This window comes from Vanessa atalanta, chromosome Z (genome assembly GCF_905147765.1).
Source record: "Vanessa atalanta chromosome Z, ilVanAtal1.2, whole genome shotgun sequence".
In the NCBI taxonomy this organism is placed as follows: Eukaryota; Metazoa; Arthropoda; class Insecta; order Lepidoptera; family Nymphalidae; genus Vanessa; species Vanessa atalanta.
In genome coordinates this window covers 11,563,974-11,590,631 of record NC_061902.1, presented here as the reverse complement: position 1 = coordinate 11,590,631, position 26,658 = coordinate 11,563,974, and the positions used below count along the sequence as shown (strand labels likewise).

At 30.7% G+C, this 26,658-nt stretch overlaps 1 protein-coding gene across 6 annotated transcripts; it reads left to right on the top strand.

The window, feature by feature from the left end:
• Window positions 1-1,398: 1,398 nt before the first annotated feature.
• LOC125075822 (activated Cdc42 kinase-like) lies at window positions 1,399-26,120 on the top strand. 6 transcript variants are annotated; one of them, XM_047687602.1, is made up of 28 exons: window positions 1,399-1,557; window positions 1,630-1,708; window positions 8,091-8,271; window positions 8,376-8,549; window positions 8,645-8,794; window positions 8,932-9,080; window positions 9,182-9,322; window positions 9,508-9,667; window positions 9,860-9,991; window positions 10,122-10,219; window positions 10,313-10,409; window positions 10,723-10,950; window positions 14,587-14,758; window positions 14,956-15,053; window positions 15,669-15,767; window positions 16,705-16,761; window positions 18,195-18,281; window positions 19,201-19,233; window positions 21,222-21,236; window positions 22,124-22,161; window positions 22,792-22,917; window positions 23,021-23,154; window positions 23,345-23,400; window positions 23,832-24,043; window positions 24,324-24,360; window positions 24,439-24,901; window positions 25,070-25,182; window positions 25,912-26,120. In XM_047687602.1, exons 1-28 carry the CDS (start codon window positions 1,554-1,556, stop codon window positions 26,116-26,118), a joined length of 3,540 nt encoding a protein of 1,179 aa, XP_047543558.1. In that variant the 5' UTR covers window positions 1,399-1,553; the 3' UTR covers window positions 26,119-26,120. The 6 variants fall into 6 exon arrangements, with proteins under 6 accessions (XP_047543558.1, XP_047543557.1, XP_047543560.1 ...); XM_047687601.1 differs by having other exon boundaries at window positions 14,956-15,065; XM_047687604.1 differs by lacking the exon at window positions 10,723-10,950 and having other exon boundaries at window positions 14,956-15,065.
• Window positions 26,121-26,658: the final 538 nt, after the last annotated feature.

Below are 26,658 nucleotides of genomic sequence, written 5' to 3'. Positions count from 1 at the left end.
ATACTATGTTTGTTACCAGTTCTTTATGGTAGAATCTACAATTTAAATCAGAGGTAACTAATTTAATGATTCAAAATGGCTCCCAAAACCTACTTGAATGAAATATAAACCGATTTGATTAGATTTGTCACACTGTATGAGACCCCAAGGAAAATTAATTGCAGGAATCGCAGGGCTGCAAACCATACGATCTGTTTAATTTAATAAAGTTATGGATTATTTCGCATTATCGTCTATTTTTGACTTAGACTTGACTTAGCTGAGGACCCCTTGAATCCACGGGGCCCTGGGCTGAACCCCAAAAAGCCATATGGTTTTTCCAGACTTGCTAAATATTACTGCTTGGCGGCAGAATATATGATGAGTGGATGCTAATAACCAATATGTCACTAGGTGGCATGAATACTCAAATAAATTTTAAAGACTTCTGACGTATAATATTAGTTGGGTATAACGAGATTAAAATTTGCGAAAAACGTTTCATGGAACATGAGTACTAAGAAAGATTTTTTTCAAAATTTTATGGAAATTACTTATTGCTGATGTTAGCTATATAAAATTGGTTTTTATGTATTATAATATTAATGAACTAAAAATGCATGGTAAAGTTTATTTTGTAAGTTTTTTTTATAGTAAATTTTAAAACGAAAATTCTGTGTTATTTTATTCTTCTTTAAAAATATTAGTATAGTTTTTTGAAAATTCATTTACTAAGAAGGATCTGAATCTGAGGATAATAATTTTGCATAGATGTTCGCCTTTTCTCATTGTTTGATTCTGAAAATCGGTATTTAGGTTAACAAGTATCAGAGCAGTCATTTCAGACCTTTTGCAAATAAATTTCATAATGGGGTAAAATAGAAGTTATGTTTTATTAATCAATCATGTAAATGAATAACTTTTTGCCAAAAAACTTTGACACTTGAGAAAAATCGGTCCGTTTATATATAACGTTTCCGATGAGATAATTCACTGGGTTTATGAGCTTGTTTCGCGAATATTTTTAAATATCCATAAAGAAATATAGGATACTGAAGCTTTTTTTGTTAAATTTAACAACAAGATAATTTATTTCTTTATTTTTAAGATAGAATTATATTAATATTAAGATGCCTACATTTGTGTCACTGGCATTGATATAATTGGTTCCCCAATTTAAAAAATTAAGTAATGGAGTAACAGTACTATCCTATTAATCTGAACAGTTGTGAAATAGCATTGAAATTATGAGAATACAATCTAATTATCAGTATTTTTCTTGGTTTCTAATATTCATTATTTATATGATAATAAAATCTTCCATCAAAACATTTACTTGGCAACACTCAAGCACAACTGACAGAGTAGTAATCCGCAATCAATAAAAGCTTACTTTTCGGCATAATGTGGCAGTCTGTGACAGTGATTTAGTCTTCAAACTTCATTATATATACAAACATTAACAATTTTGATAGAACTTACTATCAAATTAGGACTTTTTTGTTCTTCTCGTATTTTATACATATTTTTATTTATTTATAATTTTCTTAGATTGTTATATTACCTAAGAAAAAATGGGTAAATCATTTTGTTAAATTTGCCATTTTGTAGGGCTCTATATCCAAATATAATATGCTTTTCTTGTTTTAGATCACATAGTTGATGATCAAGGGAGCTTGAGGGATTTTCTTAAAGAGGCAGAGCTTATGCAGTATTTCGAGTTATTCAGGTAAATAAAACTTTTTTACTTCATTTAGCGAATGTAATTTTGATTAGTTTAGCGAAATTTCTGTGTCCTATATTCGCAGCGCATGTACTGAATTATTGATTCGTAATAATGCAAGTCTATATGCAATTTGCTTTTGACTGAGAATTGAGAATCATAATAAAAATATCAAAAATAATTCATAAAGCTTTGTGAATAAAATGTGTTTCATTTTTGTTTTACTTGAATTAGCTTGCGATGCTTACAGCGATATAAAAACTGGTATTATTACTTCTATAATAAAAAAATAATGCCAAATGGTAATATTTACGAAAATTATAATAACTAATGTATCATATTAATAGTAGAATATTGCCTATTAATTGTTGTTAATAATAATGCTGTACTTATTACATATTTTCTTTTGATGCATAATTGCATTAATACAATTTTGCTTAAAACTTATTCACATACAAACAAATTTATTCTTTTGTTTCATATTATCTTGTAAAATAATATATATTATTTTATAGTTTTTATTTCAGTACAAGTCAAGTATTTGATAAAAATGTTGTATGATTAAATCAAAATACATAGTGTAATTTCAAGAATAGAAGTCATTATAATGTAAACAAACATGTGCACCTATAATAGTCTTGCAAAATTTTTTATCTTAAGTAATTGTACCATACATATATATTGCTCTATAATAGCATGGTGATGTGGAATAAATGTATTATATAGTTAACAGCACTAAATGAAAATGAAATATCCCAGGTGTAAAATTATTTGAAATGGGTATTTATAACAGTAATGTAGCGGTCGAGCACCAAGCTTTGGTTATATATTATATATACAATTACAAGTACTTTGTATACTTTTATATAAATCAAAGTTTCATTGTAATCAACATTTGTAAAAAATTCTAATGGAAACATATTGTGTACAATAGAGAGCCTGAAAGCTGACATAAAGATACAACATTATTATAGCAATAAATAATTTGCTGTATATATTATTGAAATTATAATAATATTGGTTTATCAATCATTTCTTAAAGCTAGATTCTCAGATGATCTGTTACCTTATAATTTTTACAAATACTTTTATCTGAATATTAGTTTATGTTTATAGACAATTATACATTGCTGATATTATATTGCGAGAAAGTTTACATGTGTAAGCACATATAAAAAATATCATATTACATATGTATAATTTTTGTTATAAGAATCTTACTTAGATTTAATATATTTAAAACAGTTTTTATGAAATTTATATTTTTTGGTATAATTTTACTGTGCCTTTATGCAAATATATTTTGCTCAGTGAAGTATGTATAGTAGATTATAAATACACATATCATGAACGTTGAAACTTGGTTATGTACAGAGATAAAATATGTGTTACAAAAGACTGCCTTATCGTTTATCACATCTTCATCAGTAGAGGACTTGAAGTTGAATAAAGCAATTTCAATTGAATAAATACTTGAAATAAATTCAACTATATTATATTATTTCTGAATAAAATATTTAAATAAATAATGTCAGTAATTAATAAAAATATATATGAACATACTATTGCTAGTAGGTAAATAAATAAAAAAAAAAAATCAAATAAAATCCAATACCAATAAAAGTATCAAGTATAATGTAAATGTTCATAGAGCAAGATAAAAACTTTTACTTGACTTTTAAAGGTAATGGGTTGACCCTGTCTCACCGTTAATTGGTAACGAGTTGTGTGAAGATACTGTATTGACAATAACAATGATTAAAATATCCTACTAATGGTATTCCGAAGTAATAGCAGAATTTATTATTATTTTTGTATTACACATTAGCTACAGTTAGCATTAATTTAAAAAATAATTTTATTTAAGAAAATCATAAAAAATATCATGGTATACATTGACCATGTTAGGCAAACATTTCATTCAAGAAGAGGTTATTTCTATTAATTATATATACAGATTATAAATATCTGGAAAAATAAATTGGGGCTAGGGTGAATTATCTACTTATTTAGATTTAGAAGTTAATTAAGAACGATTCTTAACTAACTTCTAAATGAGATAAAGAAGTCATCTCGAAAAAAATATTTGTATTGAAAAAATATTTAGGAAATGTACTTGAAATCTGTTGACATAACAATGAAAATTATAATTATATATTATATGGCTTAAAAAAACAAATATCATATAACCACCCAGTAGATGTGGAAGTAAATGTCTGTTGCTTTATTTGATTGGCTTATAAGACTCAAAAACGGTTAAACTGAGATTGATATGGTATGGAATAGATTGAAACAAAGTGCAATGATAACTTTTAAAAATAAATGTTTCGGTAATCACTTAATTACCGAAACATTATTCATATTATTCGAAGTATCGACGCTTCAAACTGTATCCTTCAAAGGATTCCACCACGCTGCTCCTGCGTGATTTGCTAGATGCATATGTGGCGGATATTCATTTGCCATAAGTAGATTTCCTCACGTTTTTTCACTTCACCGGTAAGCACGGTAATTTATCAATAAGAAAATGTATTGATGTTTGCCTAGGTTTGAACCCGCAATCTTCGGTAAAGATTTACGTATTCTAATCACTGTTCAGCTCGGCTCAGATGTAATTAGCAAACATCTGTGAAGTCCAAAAATTATGAATGCGTCGGTAAGTGGACAAAAGGAATTCCAAATCGCTGTGATTAATAACAAATATTTTATTCATTAAAGTCAGTTTTTTACACCAATAGTGGTTACATTATGAATCAGATTTGTAATATTTGCCTATGCCTCTTCCTTTTATTAGACCGAAGGCAGTTTCTAATTCTACTGTAATGGTTAAGTAATGGTTGAATTGTTACATCGGTCACACCAGAGACAACTGGTTTTTCTAATCGTAGAATCGAACCAGCGCATAGATAATAGCTGAGTGAGGCTGGAACAAAAGTTTTGAGCACACTGATACTCTAGTATACTTGTTAATATTTTTTTTATATATCAATCAGGGCAATGGTACATACCACTTATGACTTTTGTTACCGTATATATATTTTTAAATTAAATATTTAACTATAAATATGAAGTAACATTATACGTAATATTAACATACATACACAGTCTCGGCTATATTTTAAGTTTTTTTTTTTCAAATCAATTTTTAAAATAATATTTCTGAAACTAATAAAAAAAGCTATAAAAAGCTAAGATGAACTCACTTTAACTCATACAGTACACATTTACCTTCTTCCTTTTAAGCTGAATTAAGGTTTCTTTCTCCAATTAATAAAACGGTTTTTATTTATTTTCGAAAATCTCAAAGTAACGTTATAGTCAATTCAAACCACGAAGACGGAAAGTTCAACCAAAGAGTTTGTATTTTATTTGTTCTATTATTTAATATTTATCAATTGCATTTAGATTTTTTTTCAAAATGCGGTTTAAGGTTAAACAAATATGAGAAAAAGATAAGAAATATGGAGCAATAGTCGATTTTGAATAATGTAGCTTACCATTACTTGCTTCGGAAAAATGTTGACGTTTCCCAAATAACATTGGAAGGAAGTTTTAAAAACACAAATAAACGATTTAATTTAAAAAAAATAAACTCAGAAATTCGACGACCTTGTATGTGGGTAGGCCAGGCCTTCGCCGGATTTAAATCCAATCGGTAACATATGTACATAAATGGATATACATTCGATGTCGTGCAAAAATCATTGCAAATTATATTATATTATAATAAAAAAATATTTATATATACATATGTACAAATGTAAAATATTTGTATATATTTTTTAAAGAAAATATTATTTTACAATAATTTTAAGGTAGGTACTTAATTTTCTTAATATATTATCCAATATTTTCTACATTCAAGGATATGCTACATGCTAAAATGTAGTACTATAATTATCCTTAAACTCTGCAGAGTTTTAGAAACTCTCGAGCGGGTTTTAATTAATAATAAAATAATAATACATAATGAATATTGCACATAATATAATAAATACAATCATATGAATTCGATAATATGGTATCGAGCATACTTCCAGTTGTCTATGATATTTTTCTGTCTATTAATACTCTTGGCGTAGCAATATAACTTAATATATATTATATAGCATCTTACATGGCATACTTGCACAATAATAATTGGAGAAAACAGTGGGGCGCGTCATCGTTGATTAAACTATCCGTATTTGACGTATCATTTAATTTTGAGAGTCGCGGTAGTAAACAATGAAACAAAGTAGCATTTAACGTAACACCAATCTATAAATGTCCTTTAAAGTGTAGAACAATGTAATAATTTTCATTCATATCTCCCTTGATTCCAATTTCCCTAGATGAGTATAATTAAATGGAGTACTACTATGTCGTGATAATTATGTCAGGTTTTTAGATTTTGTACCCCTAACCACTTAGAATACGTGCGGTCCGATTCCATTTTGAATAACAATCAATTTCACCGCAACATTTGGATCTTGAAATAAATACAAACAAAGAACTTTTTAGAGAGCCCAATTGTTCTCGATATCGATTGCAGTAAATCAGACAATAGACTGCATCGGACGGAGAGGCATACGATCCCCGCAACAGCCTGTAACGTGAAATTGCCGTAATTTTGTATAATAATACAAAGATACCGAATGCCAATATGCGTAATCATATGAATCGAAGGTATTATAGAAATATCGTAATAATAGTTCATTGTGAATATATAAATGGCATTAATTCTCATTTTAATGTAATTGATAAATATCCCAAACCGAGATGGCCTAGTGGTTAAAACGCTTATTCGAAAATTTAAGTGCGGGTTCAAACCCAGTCAAGAACAACTGAATTTTCATGTGCTTAATTTGTGAAGGATAAGGAGTAAGCAAACCTGCATATCTCTAATTTCTATGAAATTCTGTCACATGTGTATCCACCAACACGCTTTGGAGTAGCGTGGTGGAATATGCTCCAAAATCTTCTCCTAAAAGGGAGAGGAGGCCTTAGCCCAGCAGTAGGAAGTTTACAGGCTATTAAAGTTGATAAGTATTCAAATGAATTTACCCTAATACATTTTTTTTTACTTTGAACCGATTGCAACGAAACGTTAAAAAAGTACGCTACTCGAATATCCGAGGAATAATTCAGCGCAAATAATATTACCCTATTCGTTTATATATAGTTTTTTTTTTCGTATTTTTTTTTGTGGTGAGTCTCAATCACAAATTAATGTTTTCTAAGATAACAACTATATTAATATGTACACACAATCAAATACTTGAGATTAGGGAGAGTTTTCCTCAAACTAGTTATGCTACGTCTATCTAAATGTCCTGATTTTTATATTTATACCGGTAAAATAAGGATTTATTTCTCGTGTTATTTTTTAACAATGAGATAGAAACATTCGTAAACCAATCTATACATCCGTACTGCCCGAATTCATCGTACAGCTTCATTTAATATTCAAACCACTCGTGATATACTTATTTATGTAGCCACATGCGTAAAGATCGGAAAATAAAAATAAAAAAAATATTTTTGATTACGATTGTTCTTGTATATGGGTCTGAGGTTTCAGACAGACAAATAAAATCGAATAAGAATACACTTATTTAATTTTAAGACAATATTTTAGTCATAACTGCACACAACTAAAATATTTATTACTTAACTATATATAAAACAAAAACTGTTTGATTTGGATATTTTTTTACGGACATTAATATACAAAATACAAGACGTGTTAAATATAACTGATTAAGTATAAATAATAATATTATTTTTATTGTTATAACTATTTTAAGGTTTTGTTTAAATATGTTATTATTTATTATTATCTTTGAAGTATTTAAAACAATATATTTGTCTTTGTTATCACCACTATGAAATATAGACAGACTTTGATTGAAACTACCATTACTTTTTATTTTATTTATTGGAAAGGCCGTGTACGATAGACGTCGTGATACTAATACCTAATACACGCTTTGCAATTATACCTGTCTCTGGGCGAAGACTAGAGCGAAGCGAGCATTAGCTCTAGGTGCTAGGTGACGAGACGTGGTAAAATACGAATGAAAATTTCAAACAAAACATAATATTCATCATTATGGTCATTGAAGACTACCTGTCTTCAATGACCAGGGCCTTGTAGATTAATTTTTACATAAAGTGATAAGGAGACAGGACATAGCCCACACGATTGTAGGGATCGAGGCTCTGACTGGGGCGCCAATATGATATGGCGCCTACAGAGGGCACCGAGAGACAATGGTACTCTAGTCGGGACAATATAAATACCATATATCCTGGTTATATCAACCCTAATTAATAAAGGCTGGCATTGATTCCATAAAATTTGTAGTTGTACTATATCAATTTAAATAATTTCCTATTGTTGCAGAGATATATTAAAAGTTAGTAAGTTGTCACAGTTAAAATTTGTCGCACTTGAAGATTTAGCACAAATTGGGCTCTCTAAGCCTGAACAAAGAAGGTATAAGAAAATCTACTCGAAATACTTTCCAAACGCTTATAAAGTGATGCTACGGAAAATTCTTAATGTAAATAAAAAAACAGAACCGGTTAGTATTCATATATATATAATATAACACAATAATGCGGTTAATATTTATGATAGCATGTGTATATAATGTTAAATAAAAAATGTTCTGTATTAATATTTTAGCCGAGACATGACCTAGGTTTAATACCGAGCGAATATCAATCGATAACAGATATTAATGTAAAAGTTCCTACAAAACACATAATATCCATCGAGGATATTACTATCAATAAAGAACTAGGTATGGGCCAATTTGGTGTTGTACAACAAGGGACATGGACAACAGGAAATCAAAGGGTGAATATTTTGTTTGTAAAAGAAAAACCGAGTATCTGTGTTTTATATCCGAATAAACAAAAAAATTATTTATTTATCAAAATGTTAATTCACAGCTACAAGTGGCAATCAAATGCTTGGGAAATGAGCGAATGACTTCGAATTCAACAGAATTTTTAAAGGAAGCCGCCGTAATGCATAGTATAGAACATCCTAACATTGTACGGTTGTATGGTGTGGTTCTACATTTAGATTCATTGATGTTGGTAGGTTGATTGATTGGTTCTAAGTTCTACTTCTATATATAAGTTTAAAATAATGTGTCTTGATTTGTAATATTTTTAATCTTCAGTGTTATAATTCAAAGAGAGTATCAAAAGAGTTTATTTATGATATTATGTAGGTAACAGAGCTCGCACCGTTGCGGTCGCTTCTAGAATGTCTGCGTGAGGTCACTCTCAGAAGTAACTTCTCGGTAGCAGTTCTTTGCGAGTTCGCTGAACAGATCTGTGATGGAATGACTTATTTGGAGAATAAAAGACTGATACATAGGTAAATATAGTTGTGATACGATGTGAAAATGACAAATAAAATTTTTTGCTATTAAGATATGCTATCAAAGAAAAGTTTTTGTATTGTCATTAATATTTCAGGGACTTGGCAGCGAGGAATATTTTAGTTTTTAGCAAGGACAGGGTAAAAATCTCAGATTTTGGATTATCGCGGGCATTGGGCGTAGGCAAAGATTACTATCAGACTAACTACAACGTGAATCTCAAATTACCTGTCGCGTGGTAGGTCTCGTATAATTTAGTTAGTTATGCAACATTCGTATTTATAAATATCTAAAGTATTTGACCGACAATAACTATAATTACTATGGTTTGCTTTTCGAACTCCTGCATAATTTTGGCATCATATTATATTAAGAATGTATTATATATTACACGATATTGATGTGATTGTTATTTTTCTAAAGGTGCGCCCCAGAATGCATTTTGTACTTAAAGTTTACCTCGTCGAGCGATGTTTGGGCATTCGGTGTATGTTTATGGGAAATGTTTACATATGGCTTTCAACCATGGGCTGCATTTTCTGGTCAGCAAATCTTGGAAGCGATTGATGCACCCAATTTTCAGGTAAATTGAATGGGTACTTTTGATTTCTTAAATAATATATTCAATGTCAACTGATAAATTTGTAGTAGGTAGGTAGGTTACCTATTTATACCAATCAAGACTGGCTTGTACAATGCCCTACCACTAAGTAAGTTATTACAATCTCTGTAAAATTGTCAGTAACATTGTGTGAACATATATTTTTGCTTGCAGAGACTAGAGCGTCCGGAATGTTGTCCTGACGCGTATTATTCGTTGATGCTAGAGTGCTGGTCACATGATCCGAATGATCGACCGAAATTCAAAGATTTGGGTCCTAGGTTACCACAGCTCAGACCTGACGAAGTAAGATAATATACTTACACATATTTTAAAGTATTAAAACTTTATTATTTTCTATAACAGTAATATTCATTGCCATTCAAAACACATCTTATACCATAAATTTTAAAATACATAATAATAATTCGTGTAGGTTGAAGTCATAGCTAATTATAAGAAAACAGAAGACGGCAGGCGCAGTAACTTTCTGGAGTACAAAGTCGGGCAGAGGATAACAGTTCTTGGAAAAGAGTAAGATATATAAATTTAATATGTAATCTTTGCATCTGATTTTCTGCATTGTGTTTAACGCCCCTCACCGCTCCACCCTATAACTCCTTTCAGAAATTATACTAAATCAGCTATGTGGTATGGCGTCCTACCTGGCGGAGCCTGCGGCATGTTCGACCCGAATCACACGAAATTATTTATCAGGCATGAGGTGAGAAACATCATATGAAATCATGGGTGAATTGGCTCATACCCATTTCTGCTTTTTCTCCCTTGATACTTAACCGGACTTCGTTGAAATCCTGTTTTTTTTTTACAAATTCATGTGTGTTTCATTGTAGAATTGTGTTTTCAAAGGGTATTTGAATCTATATTACGTATCAAACTCCCTTTTATTGTTATCATATCATCAATTTCTAAAGCCAGTTTAAAAAATGCTTTTTACTGCAATCGAAAGACGTTTGAATTTGATGCTTTTAGTAAATATTCGATCGTAGAGAGCGTTTTTAACGAATTTTCTTTAGAGAGGTTCATTAGCTCCTTCACTGTCACCGCATCCAACTCGTAACTCCACTCGATCCATACGTTCATCGCTATTGCGGTCCGACGTGAAAAGACACACATACACGGGCAAACGCACGATACAACGCAGCATGATATCGAGCCCGCAGGGGGAGGTGAAGCATACCGGTCACGTGGGCCTTGACGGGGCTTACTTTGGTGATCTTTCGTTCCTGGATCCAACAGGATGTGTAAGTATATAATTCAAGCTAAATGTAACAACTAATCAATAGTTAATAAGAATAACTTAATATTTGCATCTGAATATGTTCAAAAATATCAAGTTTTTTATAACTATTAGTAATATATACGAGCAATACTGTGCATAGTATATATATCGTAGTTATGCTTTGATATTTATAATTCAACGAAATCGCGTGATACTAAATTGAAAAGAAACACTTTTCAGATGTGCTCATTTGTTCTCTTTATCTAAGTAGTACCTCTGTATCGAGAATACCGTCGTAATATTCTTACGTGTCGACTACTTTATCAAATTACTTCTAACGACATAATTATGTATTTACTGGTTCGTTAACTTAGAACGTGGGGAGGTCAAAGAATAATAGATGGAGGGTAATTCAATGTTTCGAAGTTGGTTAAGAAGTTATATAAGGCAGCCATCGCAACATGACTCTTGTGATTAGCGACTGAGTCGTGCAAAAGACACATTTAAAGACGACTTCCGCAGTAATTTTTCCTAATAGCATGTTTTATTTTTCGAGCAATTTAGTTTATTATCTTCCCGTGATAATGATACTTTTATATATTTATTCAATAAAATCTCTTCTGAATCTTGAAAAACTGAAACTGTAGTTTAAACGCCCGTTTGCGACGGTACAAATTATATGGTGGAGCTGTGACTTTATTTTGCCATTGCCACATGGACTCCTGTTCTAACTTATCTTATTACAAATATACCCAAGTTTCGGCCCTTGTCTCAATTCGCTTCATGAAAGTATTCTAGCGGTCTTGATAGACGATATTGATTATCGTTGTTCATACACCCAATAATTTCTGAACTCTTTTTTCAAACGATCATCCTAAAACATAAGAGAACAATTTCAATTTTAAAGAATGTATAATTATTCTCCCCATTGTATAAAAAGTTAAGATAACATATCTTCTAAAACTATCGATCAATAACGACAAATAACGACTGTTATACGCTTTGTCAGATTATATTTTTTCTTGATACAGCTTTGCAAACCCGTAATTACCACGATATATTCTGCCACCAAACAGTAGTATTTAGTATTGCTTTGTTCTGGTTTATAAATGATAAGTGAACCAGTGTTACTACAGGTACAAGGGACATACCTCCTAGGTAGTATGGCTCCCTAGGTTGGTGGCGCATTGGCTATGTAAGGAATGGTTTATATTTCTTACCAATGTATATGAGCGGTGGTGACCACTTACCAACAAGTAGCCCATTTGCCCGTCCGCCTACCTATACTATAAAAAAAACGATGTGTTTCTTTATTGTGAAGTTAATATTTTCTTCTTGTGAAGTAAATACATTGCTCAGCTCTATATTTCCATTGTGTCAACTTTGAAAACAATGAATTCTTTATAATGTTAACATATACATGACGCATAATGCCCTGTGCTACTGCAGTTTGAAAAACTTCGGTATTATATGTGTAAAATTAAACTGCGCCATAAAGTTGTTCGTAGAAGTCTATTCAAGCGTTCAAAAACATATTTTGAATTACAATAGATTTCAGGTGATCTTTAAGGTGAACAACAAAATGCAATCGCACTGCTTTAGATGTGCGAATATAACTGCAACTGCGTAGGTTACACAAGTTCTGTTCGCGAATAATACGATTATCTAAAATATGGCATTATGATCGTAAGATGCTTCGTCCGATAATATTGTCTAAGTTTATTTTTATTTCTATTGAATGTAGTAAACAGCTAGGCAGGATGCATTTCCGTTCATAACAAAAGTCATTCATGTAAGGCGATTATGCCGAGGGTGAAATGTCACTCGGGTTTACACTTTATCGAATAGAACAAAGGCTGGACGGCAAAGTTCACTGGCTGGTCAACTGTCTGCTTCAATAAATCATTATAAGCCGTCCTTGGGATACGTTCCTGAAATTTTGTACACATTAATATATATTTTCCTAGCTAATCTTCCCGGCTTCGCGTGTATTACAACGGTCGCGTGTGCTACAGAAAACGTTTATGTAATGCGTATAGCTCTATTAGTTTACGCGGCGCTCGCCATCAAGGCTCCTAGTCGGCATTATTTTTCTGGCAGATTCAACAATTTTCGTCTAGTTTCAGCTAATTTACACAAAACATTTTGATAAATAAATAACCACACCTAATCACACCTAAATCTTACTTTATCGTGAATCTCTTCGTCCATTACTGAAAACCTCATAAAACTCCTTTCGGTAGCTTTTGATTATGTCGGACAAAAAAAAAGAGGCATCGGAGGTTTTTTTTTTTATATTATGTAGTCAAATGATGAGAAATTGATATTTGCATTTATTGCATCAATAATTTTATGCTGAAGGTTACGTCGTTGTATCAGGTAGAAAAAAAGTGTTAAAAATAGGTTCTGGTATATAATAAAGCTCGATTTCCAAGAAAGTATTTATGAAAGAGAAATCATTTCCAAATTCAACATTTATCTCTACTTGGAAAAGATAAAAATATGTATGTGAACGAGAAGATCAAATCACTTTACTTTGATTCTACCGTAATTTGCTAAACATATGCTACGTTCTGGATGAAAAGGCTAAGTGTAATATAATAACTTCAAAATAAGGTTATCAGAGGGCAGCATAATTTGCGATCAAATTTTTACATAAAGGGAAAAGAAAAAGAGTGTCGGCCATTCTAAAACGAATAAGTCAAGGGTTATATGCACTTTCTTTAATGAAGTTGATAAATATTTTTCTAAAAACTTACGGTGCTATTTTTTTATCATGAGTTGAATTGCATAAGATGAAAATGTCTACCCAAAAATTTTCACTTTCAATTTTTTCTATTAAAATGTTGATATTTTTTGTTCTTACATAGCAATGAGTATAAAATTCGAATATCTTAGGTAATGCTTACGTCGGAAAATACGTTCACGATTTACGTTGTAGTGTCGTTCTCAAAAACTGACGTGTCCCATAAATCACATAACATCGCCATTTTACATTTTTATTATGTGCATAGATCACAAAGGAAGCGGCTGTGCGATTTTACTCGAGACGTGACGTTGTGACGTTGCCAAATTTGTGACAACAAACTAGAGCCATTTCTACAGTATGATAAATAAGATATTTTATTTTCAAGTTCAACATACATATACATAGCTTATAGCTATTCGTTACTATTGTTATACATTCAAACATATAGGTACAGGGTGAATTTTCCAAAAAATACCGAGAGAGCCTCTGGATCGATTTTTAATGAAAACTAAAATTGCATCGTTTAAATTTTTATCAGAATTTAGATCATTTGATTTGGCGACATTAATTTAGAGTCTGAAATTTGTGTACTATCCCTTGCCTCAGAAAGCACTTAAATTTGTCGGTTCTGTATCTGAACTTTCTTCGGCCATCGATATTATTATGAGAGCGAGGAGGGGAGTGCGCTTGATGTACGCACTCAATTATGCACTATAACATGACATGCGCAGTTGGCCAGAATCCCTCGTGGATTGCAGCTATGGTTGCAATCGTTCAGGACATAACTTAAGAACGATATACGAATCACATGACCGATTCAATATTAATAAATGTATTGTATTAATAACCTATGAATAATGATATCTTTCACTCTTGACGATTTTATGATAGATTCTTATATTTCCACAGCCACCACGTCAGATCGTGACCCCGTATAAACCATCCGAGGATTTGGAACAAGTTCCGTTAATCAATCCCAATTCGCCATCTCATCTCACTGCCACAACTAGTACTTCTCCGTACCCGCTGCTGAGTTCCGGCAGACAGGCCAAGGCTGAGTGCGATGAAGTCGATCTATCATGTAAGTAACGAAAGAGATAATAAGTTATACGAATGATATTATTTCGTGAACACATTTATTTTCTTATTAAAAAAATATTTATGTTTAATTATGGCTCCACTATGCCTTGATTGTCTTACATATGGCACAATTTTACAATAATCACTAAGAGGTATTCTATTTTAATGAATAAAAATATAAAAATATACATCCACTAGATGGCGACAAGTCCAAGAACTCCAAAAAGCCTCAGAAGCCCCAGAAGCCTCACAAGTCGATCTCCGAACCGACAACGAGTAAAAGTCTTCTCGGCAAGGTAAGGGAGAAGGTAACATTGTTATTATCGTGTCCAGCAACAAACGGTAGATATTATATCATACTATCTGTGATCTGCGGCCTTATGGGTTTAAGGTTGTATCATAGAGTAAATATGTATGTGTAATTTGACTAAAGGTACCTGAAATACTCACTATAATAAAATAATTATTTATATTTGTAATTTTTCACCATCCTCATTCCTCATCAACAATGGACAATCCATTTTTAGTAACTTGCAAATAACTACTTTAAAGTTACATTGGCGTAATAGTGCAAAACCCTGTTATTAAAAATACTAGCTGAAACTGCGGCTTGAACCGTACGTAATTTATAAAACTTTACCTATAGTTTAAAAACCTTCACTCCTATCCGGGACTCAAACTCTCTCAACAACGGTTCAGCGGTGTAAGCGGACGTTCATACTCACATACAGAGTTACGTTATGTGAGTTATATTAGTCTAGATGACACCTAGTCTTGTTGCCTCAAGTGGTGACTGTGGGACTGAAATTTATAGAATCTGTTATCATAGTTCCATTTCATCTTTAAAACGTCAACTGATTATATTTATCGTTTTAAACTTCACGATCATGGCCCTATGTTGTGAATTGCAGGTTAAAAGCGCTACACTTGGCCGCTCGCACAAAAATGAAGACGCAACTTCAAAGAACGATGAAGTTCACGAGTATCATGAAATATCAGATACTGAGACGGTGAGTAGCAATTTATTTCAATTAGCTTAAACCAAGTCCAATAAGTTATATTACTCTCTTTAAAGTTTTCATTAGACAGCATTTTTCAAGGCATGCTGTTTAATGCAAACTTTACAGGATACAACTTTAGGCATTTGCCGCCGTGATCGAAATCGGTAATGCCGACATCATTGTACTTTAGGTTTCCGTCGCTCAAATGAAAAAAAAAAACAGAACCTTATAGGATCATTAGGTTGTCTTTCAAGAATCTTTATCTCGGGAACACGTGGATTTATCGAGTTAAAACGATATACTGAAGTCTCTGGAAGTTGTAAAAAAAATTAAACTCATAAGTATACGTAAAAAAAGATACGGCCATTTGTGCCTCAAAAAATGTATATTTCGACACTCGAGGTAATCAAAATGAATAGGTTTTTTTCCATTGACCTGGAAATTCCATTGAACTACGAAATTTGACAAGTCCGTCTTAAACTATAACTATAGGGTAAAATCTGAAACTAAACATGTGTAATGAAATCATTAAAAGATAGAGTCTATATGCCAGGTCTGGCCGTTCAAGATTTTATTTGAATTATTCGTATCACGTGGAGTATCGTATAAAAGGGCTTCATTGGCACAAGCTTAAACAGATTTTTAATTATTTTCAGTCACTATTCACAAATCTGGATTAAATTTGATATTAAAGTAAATAAAAATAACTATTTGTTATACTATGTCCCTTCATTTTTGTACGGAACCTTCGGTGGGCTAGTTCAATTCGCATTTGTTCGGTTCCTTTATTATTAGGTTTAATATCTAGACTACGATTTTAACTTTGATAGGCGACCAGTATACAATAAAGCACTATTTATAGTGAATAAAACAGAAAAAATACTTTACGCGTATTTTAAGCATAAAACGTTTGACTAATTATTATCAATATAAAATATAATTACAGGATAGTATTGCTGCCGAGATGAAGACAGATGCATTTCCTGAAAGTCCTGCACTACTAGTAAGAATATATTATATATTATAGTATTTTGATGTGTTAATTTAATTAATATTAATGACATTTTATAAAGAAAGGGAATGTTCTAGACACCAAAATACGGAAGCAAAGACAGATCTTTAAATAGTCATTATTTTGTTGGGACTGACTGAAACACTTTTCAACTTTGTCATAAAGTGCTAATATTCCCCTATATACAAAGACAACTTTGTACAAACACCAAAAGATTGATAAAGTATCAGAGTTCAAATTATTGTTATTAGGAGTGTTCATTAATGTATTAACATTCAAATTAGCTTAAATAAATAAACTAGTAAATTAGATAAGAATTTTAAAAAAATCTACCCTATATTGAACAACTACAAGTACTAAAAGTATACTTGGCCTTGGGACGCTTGTCCCAATTTAATAAAATGCATCCTGTAGGGATTAGTTCATGTAAGTCACATATATACATATAGATATAGAACAACAAGCAGACACTATACATATCATAACCAAGACTTGTAAAAACATCTTAATTATAACGTATATCCTATAAACAATGGGTTCTATTTAACAATCCTCTCTCTAACCTCGCTCTATGACAAAATAAAAAATATATGGTAAAACAAATTAGCATTTTTTTTTTTTTCATCAAACAAAAAAAAAAAAATGTATGATAATGAGTAATATGCCTTATTTATCAATGATTTTTTTGACACGAGTGTTGAATTTTTTAAAAGGCCAAGTTAATTGTATTTAATGATTAACATTGTTCATACAATACATATACGTACATAATATGAATATACACACTCCTTAGTTCTAAGTATTGTATGTTAATTTATTTGTATTTTTTTATTTATTTTCAGTGTTAAGTATTATTTATATTAATTTGTTTAAGGAATAGGAAGAGTGGATGCCCTGAGAAACAGGTTTTTAAAAAAAAAATAATTCAGGATACTGCAATTGTGAGCTAACGCATAATCTAACAAGAAATTTCATATCATTTTCATTCAATTCTATTCCACATCTTGTCAATATCTATGGGGGAGGTGCAACTTTGCAATCTTCAGCTGTACTAACTTTTACTACGGTCGTATCAAACCATTTTAGACTATGAAGATAAAGTAACAGCACGTAAAGGCAAACCATTGTCTACCAATGTACTCCACTGCGGGTTGGTGGATATGTCAAAATTCCATTTCATTCCACACATGCAGTTTTCCTCACGATGCCTTCATTCACTATCGAGCATGGTACGAATTACAAATAATATAATTGTCACTCCGAAAACCCGTCATCAGTAGTGCTTGCCTGGATTGGAACATATGATCTTTAGTTAGAGTTGACTTATTCCATCATGTAACTCTTTGTCCATCTCGATAATACTTCTGCGTATTATAATTGTAAACTGTTAATTTATTAATGTAAAATATTTTGTTATTTTATAGAAGGGTTGCGGGGACTTCAGTCAGAGCTTGCTGGATGAAATTGATTCGATTTTTCGAAATCTGGATAATACCAAACGAGTGGAAGAAGTGAGTATCGATTTATATATGAGTAAGAATTATTCAAAAAAATATTTAAAACTGAAACAAAATTATGCATGAAAATGTGGATTAATTTAACGTGGATTGTTATTAATTCCACATAGTATCGTGCTATGTTACATTCGAGCACTTGCCATTCTCGTTAAATTATTATTTGCGTATGCAATTTTGTATGACATGACGTATTATATGTTTTAAGATTATTTTATTTAAAAAACTATTTTAACGTGGAAGGCGTGCCTCTCTAAGACCACAGCCTACACAAACTTGTTACTGTGCTATTATATCCGTTAAATATTCCACATTTTTATAATATAATACAATACAAATATATATTTGTTAAGATGATATTCAATAACAACAAAACGATTTCCTTGTGGACTTGTTTATAAGGAAAAAAGTTCATTTTAAAGTTTTTACATTGCAGAGTTCGGACGAAGATTTATCGATATATGGATTCAAACCGTCCCATTATCAATTAGCTTACATTTAATTACACGCATCCAAAAAAGACGATAAAATGTAAACAGCATACCGTTACAATGATTGGCATTAATGGAAGTTATATATCTTTTTCCAAATTTCGTACATTCAGGTTCCTATATATTTTTTGGAGTGCGGGTAAGAGTCGGCTTGAGTGTAATTACAAAATTTAGAAATATTTGCTATACTTTACTCACTATCTAAACGCATTGACAGAGTTATTCGGAAGATGTTAATTTACAATCACGCGCTAAAATGTAGATTAATATTTTCTTGCAAGCTTATTTTTAGTCTTAAATATATATATATGGTATTGCCAGTTTAAATACTTTTACAATATTAAATTTTCGACTTTATTGTATTATATCCGGTAGATTGTATTTTTAATGTAGTTTTTAAATTATATCGTTGGCTTGTTTTGTAGCCAAATGTACGAGTAAAGAGGACTTATATACGTGTATGTATTCATTATAAAATAATATTGATGTTTTATGTTCCAATTTCAAAATTACGTTTTTTTTTTATATAAATGTCTTTAAGGGTCTATAACATTTTATACAAATGTTATTTGTGTATGTTTCTTCTTTGGTAAATTATTTTATGTTATCGTTAGATCGTCAATGTTTACGAATAATTAATGTCTATATATTGGAGTCATTATTTGGTTACTAATTAATCGTCAATATTTTAATTAATATCTAGTAATAAATTTTTATCATTGAATCGCTTTATATAAATATACTCGAAATTTAATATACGAGGTAGTTCATTAGGTAAAAGCAAGTCTGATATAGTAAATATAATCTTATATTCTACTTTGGAACAACCAGCCAAACATTTTCTAGTGCACACTAGGGTTCATTTATAACGATAAAACTTTTAAATATGCATATATCTTGTCCAATTATTATTTATATGAATAATCTATTTACTATCTTTTAGTTTTGATTCAACGATGTCTTTATTTGTCCGCACATATACGCTGAATTCTCTAGAATGTAAAGTAAGAAATATACTAATTATATTAAACATTATTCAAATTTTTCATATTAGAAACATAATTCGTAAATGCATTAAAGAGGTAAGACTTTCAATATTGAAAATGCACCGTACGTGAATATTTTACATTTTGAACACGTTAAGGAGATATAAAATCAATTATTTCTAGTGGGTTAGTAGCATGCTCTTTTGTTTAGTTTGGTATTGTACTAGAACTTTTTGGTTGTACATTTTTTTATGTAATTTACATAGACCTCTTCCATAGTGATAGCAGTCAATTATTTGTAGTATAGTAGAGTTTATATTGTATGTAAAATTTTTTTTTAGTAGACATTTATGTACTTATTTATAATTTTAATTTTCTACGTTGTAGTTTCGTCTCTTTACCTTTGTTATAACTTTGTAATGTACTTCAATAAATTTAAACATTTTTTTTTTCAATTATATACAATTTTTCGTTTTTGTAATCAATTGATAGATAATCAAGCCTTTGTTTAAAACTTTGCTAAACTTTGTTAATTATATTAATACCTTTTTAATCGTCATTGAATTGTATGACTTTCCGCTAAGTTATTCTATCGTAAATAAGGCCTGAGGGTAAAACTGAAACAGTATCGCTTGATACCAAAGAATATTTATAATTAATAATTATCTTCCATTTTCATTTTTTGGAATCATATAATGTTGTTATATTCAATGATAAATAAATAACAATGGGATTGCTTTATAGCCGAAAAGGACATATGTACGTATACATTTTTAAATTATATTGATGTTCTATGTTCAGCAATGAAATGTACAAAGTCCCCGTAGGGCGAAAAGTCACTAAATCACAAAATGACTATATAAATGTTTTATATAATGACATTAAATTATTATAATGATTTATAAATATCATAAAACGTGATAACACTTCCTTCAATTTGCAATATAAAAAAACAGTAATAATCTTACTGCAATATAACTGGGACTCTTCATTTTTATTTTAGAATATAAGAGAATAGATTAATTTGACACTCCGACCACTCAAACCTAAAAGAAAATTAATTAAGATCATCTTTCTCTTTTTAATTACCAAAAGATAAAAGTTTTCACATAACCCAAGACTAACTATAGATAAGTTCTATCGAAATGACTATTGGAGTAAATCCCCTAAGTTAATACGATAAACTTTAATTTTAAACATAATTAAAAAAAAAAACCGTGACACATTTTTTCAATTTCATTTTAACTCTTGCACTTGACTTTTCGGTCTACGAGGGCGATATGTTGTCGTTGCTTAAAAACTGTTCGTGTGTACAATATGTGTTGTATTTGCTAATATCCATCCGCTTCATCTTTAAACATTCCACTTTTTTTTTTTTTTTGTTGCAATCGTTTAATATTGTTATATTGGAAATCAATGATGCATAAATAACAATGAATAACAATCGGCTTGCTCTATAGCCGAAAAGGACATATGTGCGTATACATTTTTGTGTTATATTGATTTTCTATGTTCAGCAATGAAATGTATATATGTTGTCGTAGTTTGAAAGCTGTTAATGTGTGTTGTATTATCCATCTCATTATGAATGTTACTGTTACTTTGAATGTGTTATATAAATATACTATTCATGTTGCGTGGAGTTATTGCTCGGTAACTTGTCATAGTTATTACTTAATGTTATATTTATTATAAATTAAAGAAAAGGTAGGGCAAAAGTATTTTTTAGATCGTGGTCAGTTTGACTTGGTGAGTATAGCAATTTCAAGGAATAGTTTAGTGATACGATAATAATTATAATAACACAGGTCAATGCATTTTGTGATTCATCAGCCATATTACACTCAGCGCACAATAAGTAGTTCCGAATAATTATTGTATCGTCTCGTGTATGTTTTAGTTCCTTTTTTTAACTTAGTTTTTTTCTTGTAATCCTACAAATCATTTTAAATAATAATTAATTAAAATGATTCTTAGGGTGTTATATAAGTCATAACTTATTTTAAAACTCATGAGCTGTAAATTTTATTTAGTTATTGCTATTTGTATAAATATATACGTTTGATTTGATGTTTTATTAATAAGTACGATGTGTCTGTCAGTCATCACTTTTTAATAACATTTCTTTTGTAATCGTTATAAAAATGATTATGCATGTATTACATTTTTATTTGGTGACTTACGCAGTCAATACTATTCATTTTTTTATTTGCTTTTATAAAAGCATGTTTTTATAAATACGTTTTTAATATTTATAGTTTGCACTTTTTTCAATTTGTTTTTTTTTTTGTCAGTGATTTAGCTTTGTGACATCCATGAGTATATTTGCATTAATCACTACATTGTGTATGTATACTTTCAGGTCAGAACTATGCAGAGCGAAGTAGAAGCGGCCCTAAGGTAAATGATTTATTTTTTCTTAAAATATAAACAAAATGACTTATTTGAACGTTAATATTTTGAAAGCCTCGTACAAATATTATAATTGTGAAAGTAAGTCTTGTAAGACGATTTTGACAATTTTTTCTGCGCTACTACTTATAAAAAATCAAGTCACAGGAAGATTATTCTTAAAATAATCAATTATATATTATTATTATAAAAAATCTTTCTTACAGTTTCAGTATTAGATAGGTATATATTCGATTACTATTAATCTAACAATATAATTATAAAATATTAATAAAATAAACAAAAAGTACAGGTCCAAAATTTTTTTTTATTGACTTATTACTTATGGTTAGTTTTTCATTGTTTAGTTTGATCTATTTATAATCTGATATGTTCTTATCACCTTTTACTGAATTAGACGTGACTTGGATTATATACCATTATTATGATTGGTAGATTCGAGGATGTGTGAGCAAGTTTAGTTTAGCAAATTATATGTTCCAATCTTAACAGTGATAGGATTTCGTGCCCCAACTTAGTGAATATTCTAACGTCAATACTGACTTTTTAAGCAAAGCCTCTATGATAAGCTAGTATTTTAATACTTCAATAAAAAAAAACATTGATAATAATTTTCAGAGCTCATAATTTATCGCAAATGGAGAAGAAAAAGGGTTCCAACTCTGGAACGATGAAACCTATGTCAGCACACGATGAGAGGACTCTCAATACGGCTGTTGCTTTAGCCAACGAACTTACGACCAAGTAAGTGAAATCGTCAAATTGAACCTTATTCAAAACAGTAAATAATTTTACTCTGGACAGTTTTTGCGAAAACTATTCGCTACAGAAATGTTATTTGTTTCAGATCAATGAACGATTTGGAGAGCGATTCAAAACCTTTGCAGTCGCCTAACGAACGTTCCAAGTTTCACTTCAAGTTTCCGCTAGTATCGTCTCTTCACCACCATCATCATCACGACTCTGATAAAGATGCGTCCAGTAAGTTGCAAAAATGCCATTTAAATACTGATGATCATAATATTTAAAGGTAGCAGTTTTTGAGGTATACCCAAAAAACAATTCTGCTCTTCTCCTGCAGCAAATCTTTGTACATGTACAACAACATTGTAGATAGGATAAAGTTGCGATACTATAATTAAGGAAATTAAAATACCATTTTAATTTTTAGACAAGGCTGAACGTCGTAACTTCAGTGAAGAGGCCAAGAGCGTGCCAGATATTCAGGTAGGTTAATAAATGAAAATAGTGATTTTTGTAAACTGCAACTAGTTAATATATTCAGTTCCATTGTTATGAAGCTATTTTTTTAATAAACTGATATTATGTGAGACTGTAAACACTATAACTATTAAATTGTTATCCATGTAAGGTTACACAACGGACGCTAGTTCCAATGCATCTTTAAATCAAGTTTATAGACTTTCCAATCGCAGAAAGAGTAAAGAGAAATAAAAATCTTTAATATAACCTTCCGTAGCAAGTTAGCAAGAATTTGAAAAGAATAAGAAAAAGGTAGAAAAGAGTTTGTAGTGCATAATATAACAGATAATCACACGAAATATGTAAATCTATAATGGGTTATGGCTATAGTTTATTATTCAGATTCTACAAGTGATTACGTAACAATTAATAGAGAAACATTACTTAATTCCCAGGCAACTATAACCGAAGAGAGCAAACTAGCCTATACAAGTCTTATCGAGCAACCGACGCCATCTTCTTCCCTGATAACGCAAATAAATCATGATGCAAAGAATCCATCGAAGTCGACCCACAAACCATCAACTATCCCGAAGCCAGCTCCGCGTTCGCAGAATATACCGCAGCAATTTCTTTCGCTGCAAAAACAAATATCGTTCCAAACGAGGTATTTAAAATTTTATTTGCCTATACAATACATTAGCTGAGATGTCCCAGTGGTTTAAAATCGCGACTATTAATCGAAGCAGGACTGATTTTTCAAGTCGACGTGAGGAAATCTCACGGGTCCACTAACAACATTTAAAAAGGGTCAAACAATTACATATGTCTTAGATTTATCACATGATCGACATAAGTTCCAAATCGTTTCGACAATAATCGAATGCGAAGTACCTTAATAGTTGATTATTATATTTCTTGTTAATTAATATGTTTTTTCGTTACAGAAAAGTTGCGACGGAATCAGATGACCCTGAGATTGATGTAAGTGAATTTAGTGAAACAGTACGGTTGTGTTACATGTTTAAATTAGATCTCATTCGTTACTTTAATTATTTCCAGAATGTAAATGCTATTCCATTACCACCGAGAGGATCCAAACCGAAACTGGTCGACAAGCCGAGACATATTAGAAAATATCCATTGCGTTTACCGAACGCGGATACACATGCGATTATCTCTCACAGTATACAAATCGAGGCCAAACCTCAGACGATTATTTACCAAAATACGGTCAGGTGCTCGATTCCGACGATTAAAATCAATGATGAAATAGCAGTGGACAATGTTCCTGTGAATAATGACGGGGCGGGTGTGGATGTTTTCGACGGGCCCGAGAACGTCAAGGTCGATACCAATCCCTTTACCACTATACCAGATGCTGACGCAGAGGTACCCGGACCGAGTTCTAGTAACCCGTTCAAATGTTATCTAGACAACGAAACAAAAGATTCGAATACTGATGATTGTGAAGGAGCCGTGGGCGGTCAAACAGATTTCGAAGAAGAAGTGACTTTGAAAAAAGGTATAATATATTTGCATTTGTCCCTGAATATGTGTTTATGGAAGGTTGACTGGCGGAGAAGGCCTCTAGATGGTGTTATTGTTATATTATTATGGAACAATAAATTTCCTTAAATGAAAAATAATATATTTGTTTGTAATATGTAAGTAATATTTTTATTTTTTTTAGATTACGTGTCGGTTGAAGATCTGCTAGAATTTGCTGATCAGAAGCCATCATCGAGGCAGCGTGGGGTGGAATCCGATGAAGTTAGGATTATGAACAAAGTGCTTAAACAACAGGTTGATCCTTTATTTACAATATATCGTCCATAACCTTTTCCAAATCTAACCGAAGTAAAGATAGATATAAACAAACCTTAGATTTACGTATTTCATGCGATTTGCTAAAAACTCAGCTATTATACATATACATACCTTATTTATAATACAACAGTATTACACTTATCTAATTATATCCACTTTAATTTTATTTCCTAAATTCCAATAACAGTTTAGTCGACGTTTAAAACGCCATTTTTTTTTTTGCAAATCCATAGTGAATATTGAATCAAGTTCTCGACCAAAGCTATCAATATCTATATAGATATCGCGTCAATTTGCTGGCGAATGAGTCTGTTATAACATATGTATAAATCAAGCAAATTATGACTTAAAACTAATGGTATATATATATATATATATATATATATATATAACATTAGTATACCATTATATATACCATATATATATTCATCTCATAGGTAGTTGAAATGGCAGATATGCTATAGACATTAATAGGTATTTTAAGGAATATTAGTCATTCCTCATAACATTAATTCACCAAAGTTGGAACAAAGTATTTAACGCTAAAATATATGATGAGTCGGTGGTATATACACTCACCTCTTTTTAGCATCTATTTACATATAAACCGACTTCTCTAAATTTCAAAGATATATTTGAGGAAAATATCAACTCAATTTCGAAAGTTATACGTAACGTTTTAATGAAATTTTTACTATTATTTAGGTAACACCAGAAGAATGCTTAGATGCAATAGAATTCTGCGATTGGAATATCCACTTGGCGATTAAATTGCTGAGGATAAAGATATCCGTCGGAAATGCAATGAAGGTCTCCTTTGAAGATTGCCGAAGGGAATTGGAAAACGCTGACGGTGACATAGTTAAGGCAGCTGCTGTAATTGTATTATCTAATAAAAATGTAAAAGTTTAATTTTTTTTTTGTTTTATTTTTTTTTTCTCTTTGGTGTCGTAGTCTGTTGTTGTTTAAGGTATATTATAGTTCGTATCTCGAACTCTAACATTTAATACATAAGGTATATAATACATGTATTTATCTCTCTGCTTAATTAGATAGATCAAAGCTGTTAAAGTGCTGTGTACAAATAAACGTATAAAAATGTAAGAATTTTATTTATTCCTAAGTTAATTCCTCATTAAAAAAATTAATTGCAGCTTTGGTGCTACATTATCTATCTATTGGGATTATTTTTATTACAAGTACAAATTATAGTTACATCTAACGGCAAGCCAAAATTTTTATTTAAAAAATCACATCTTTGATAATTATAATGTTCTACTGCAATATAAAAATATTTCAGGAAAAGATAAATTGTCACTGTTGTATTAGAAGCAATATTTTGGTATTTGAGAAAATAGGTTGCTATTATTAATAACGGTAAAAGGTTTTCTTAACCTGATTTTATAAATAATAAAATTAAATAGGTTTTGGCAATGGTACTAACAGCGTACG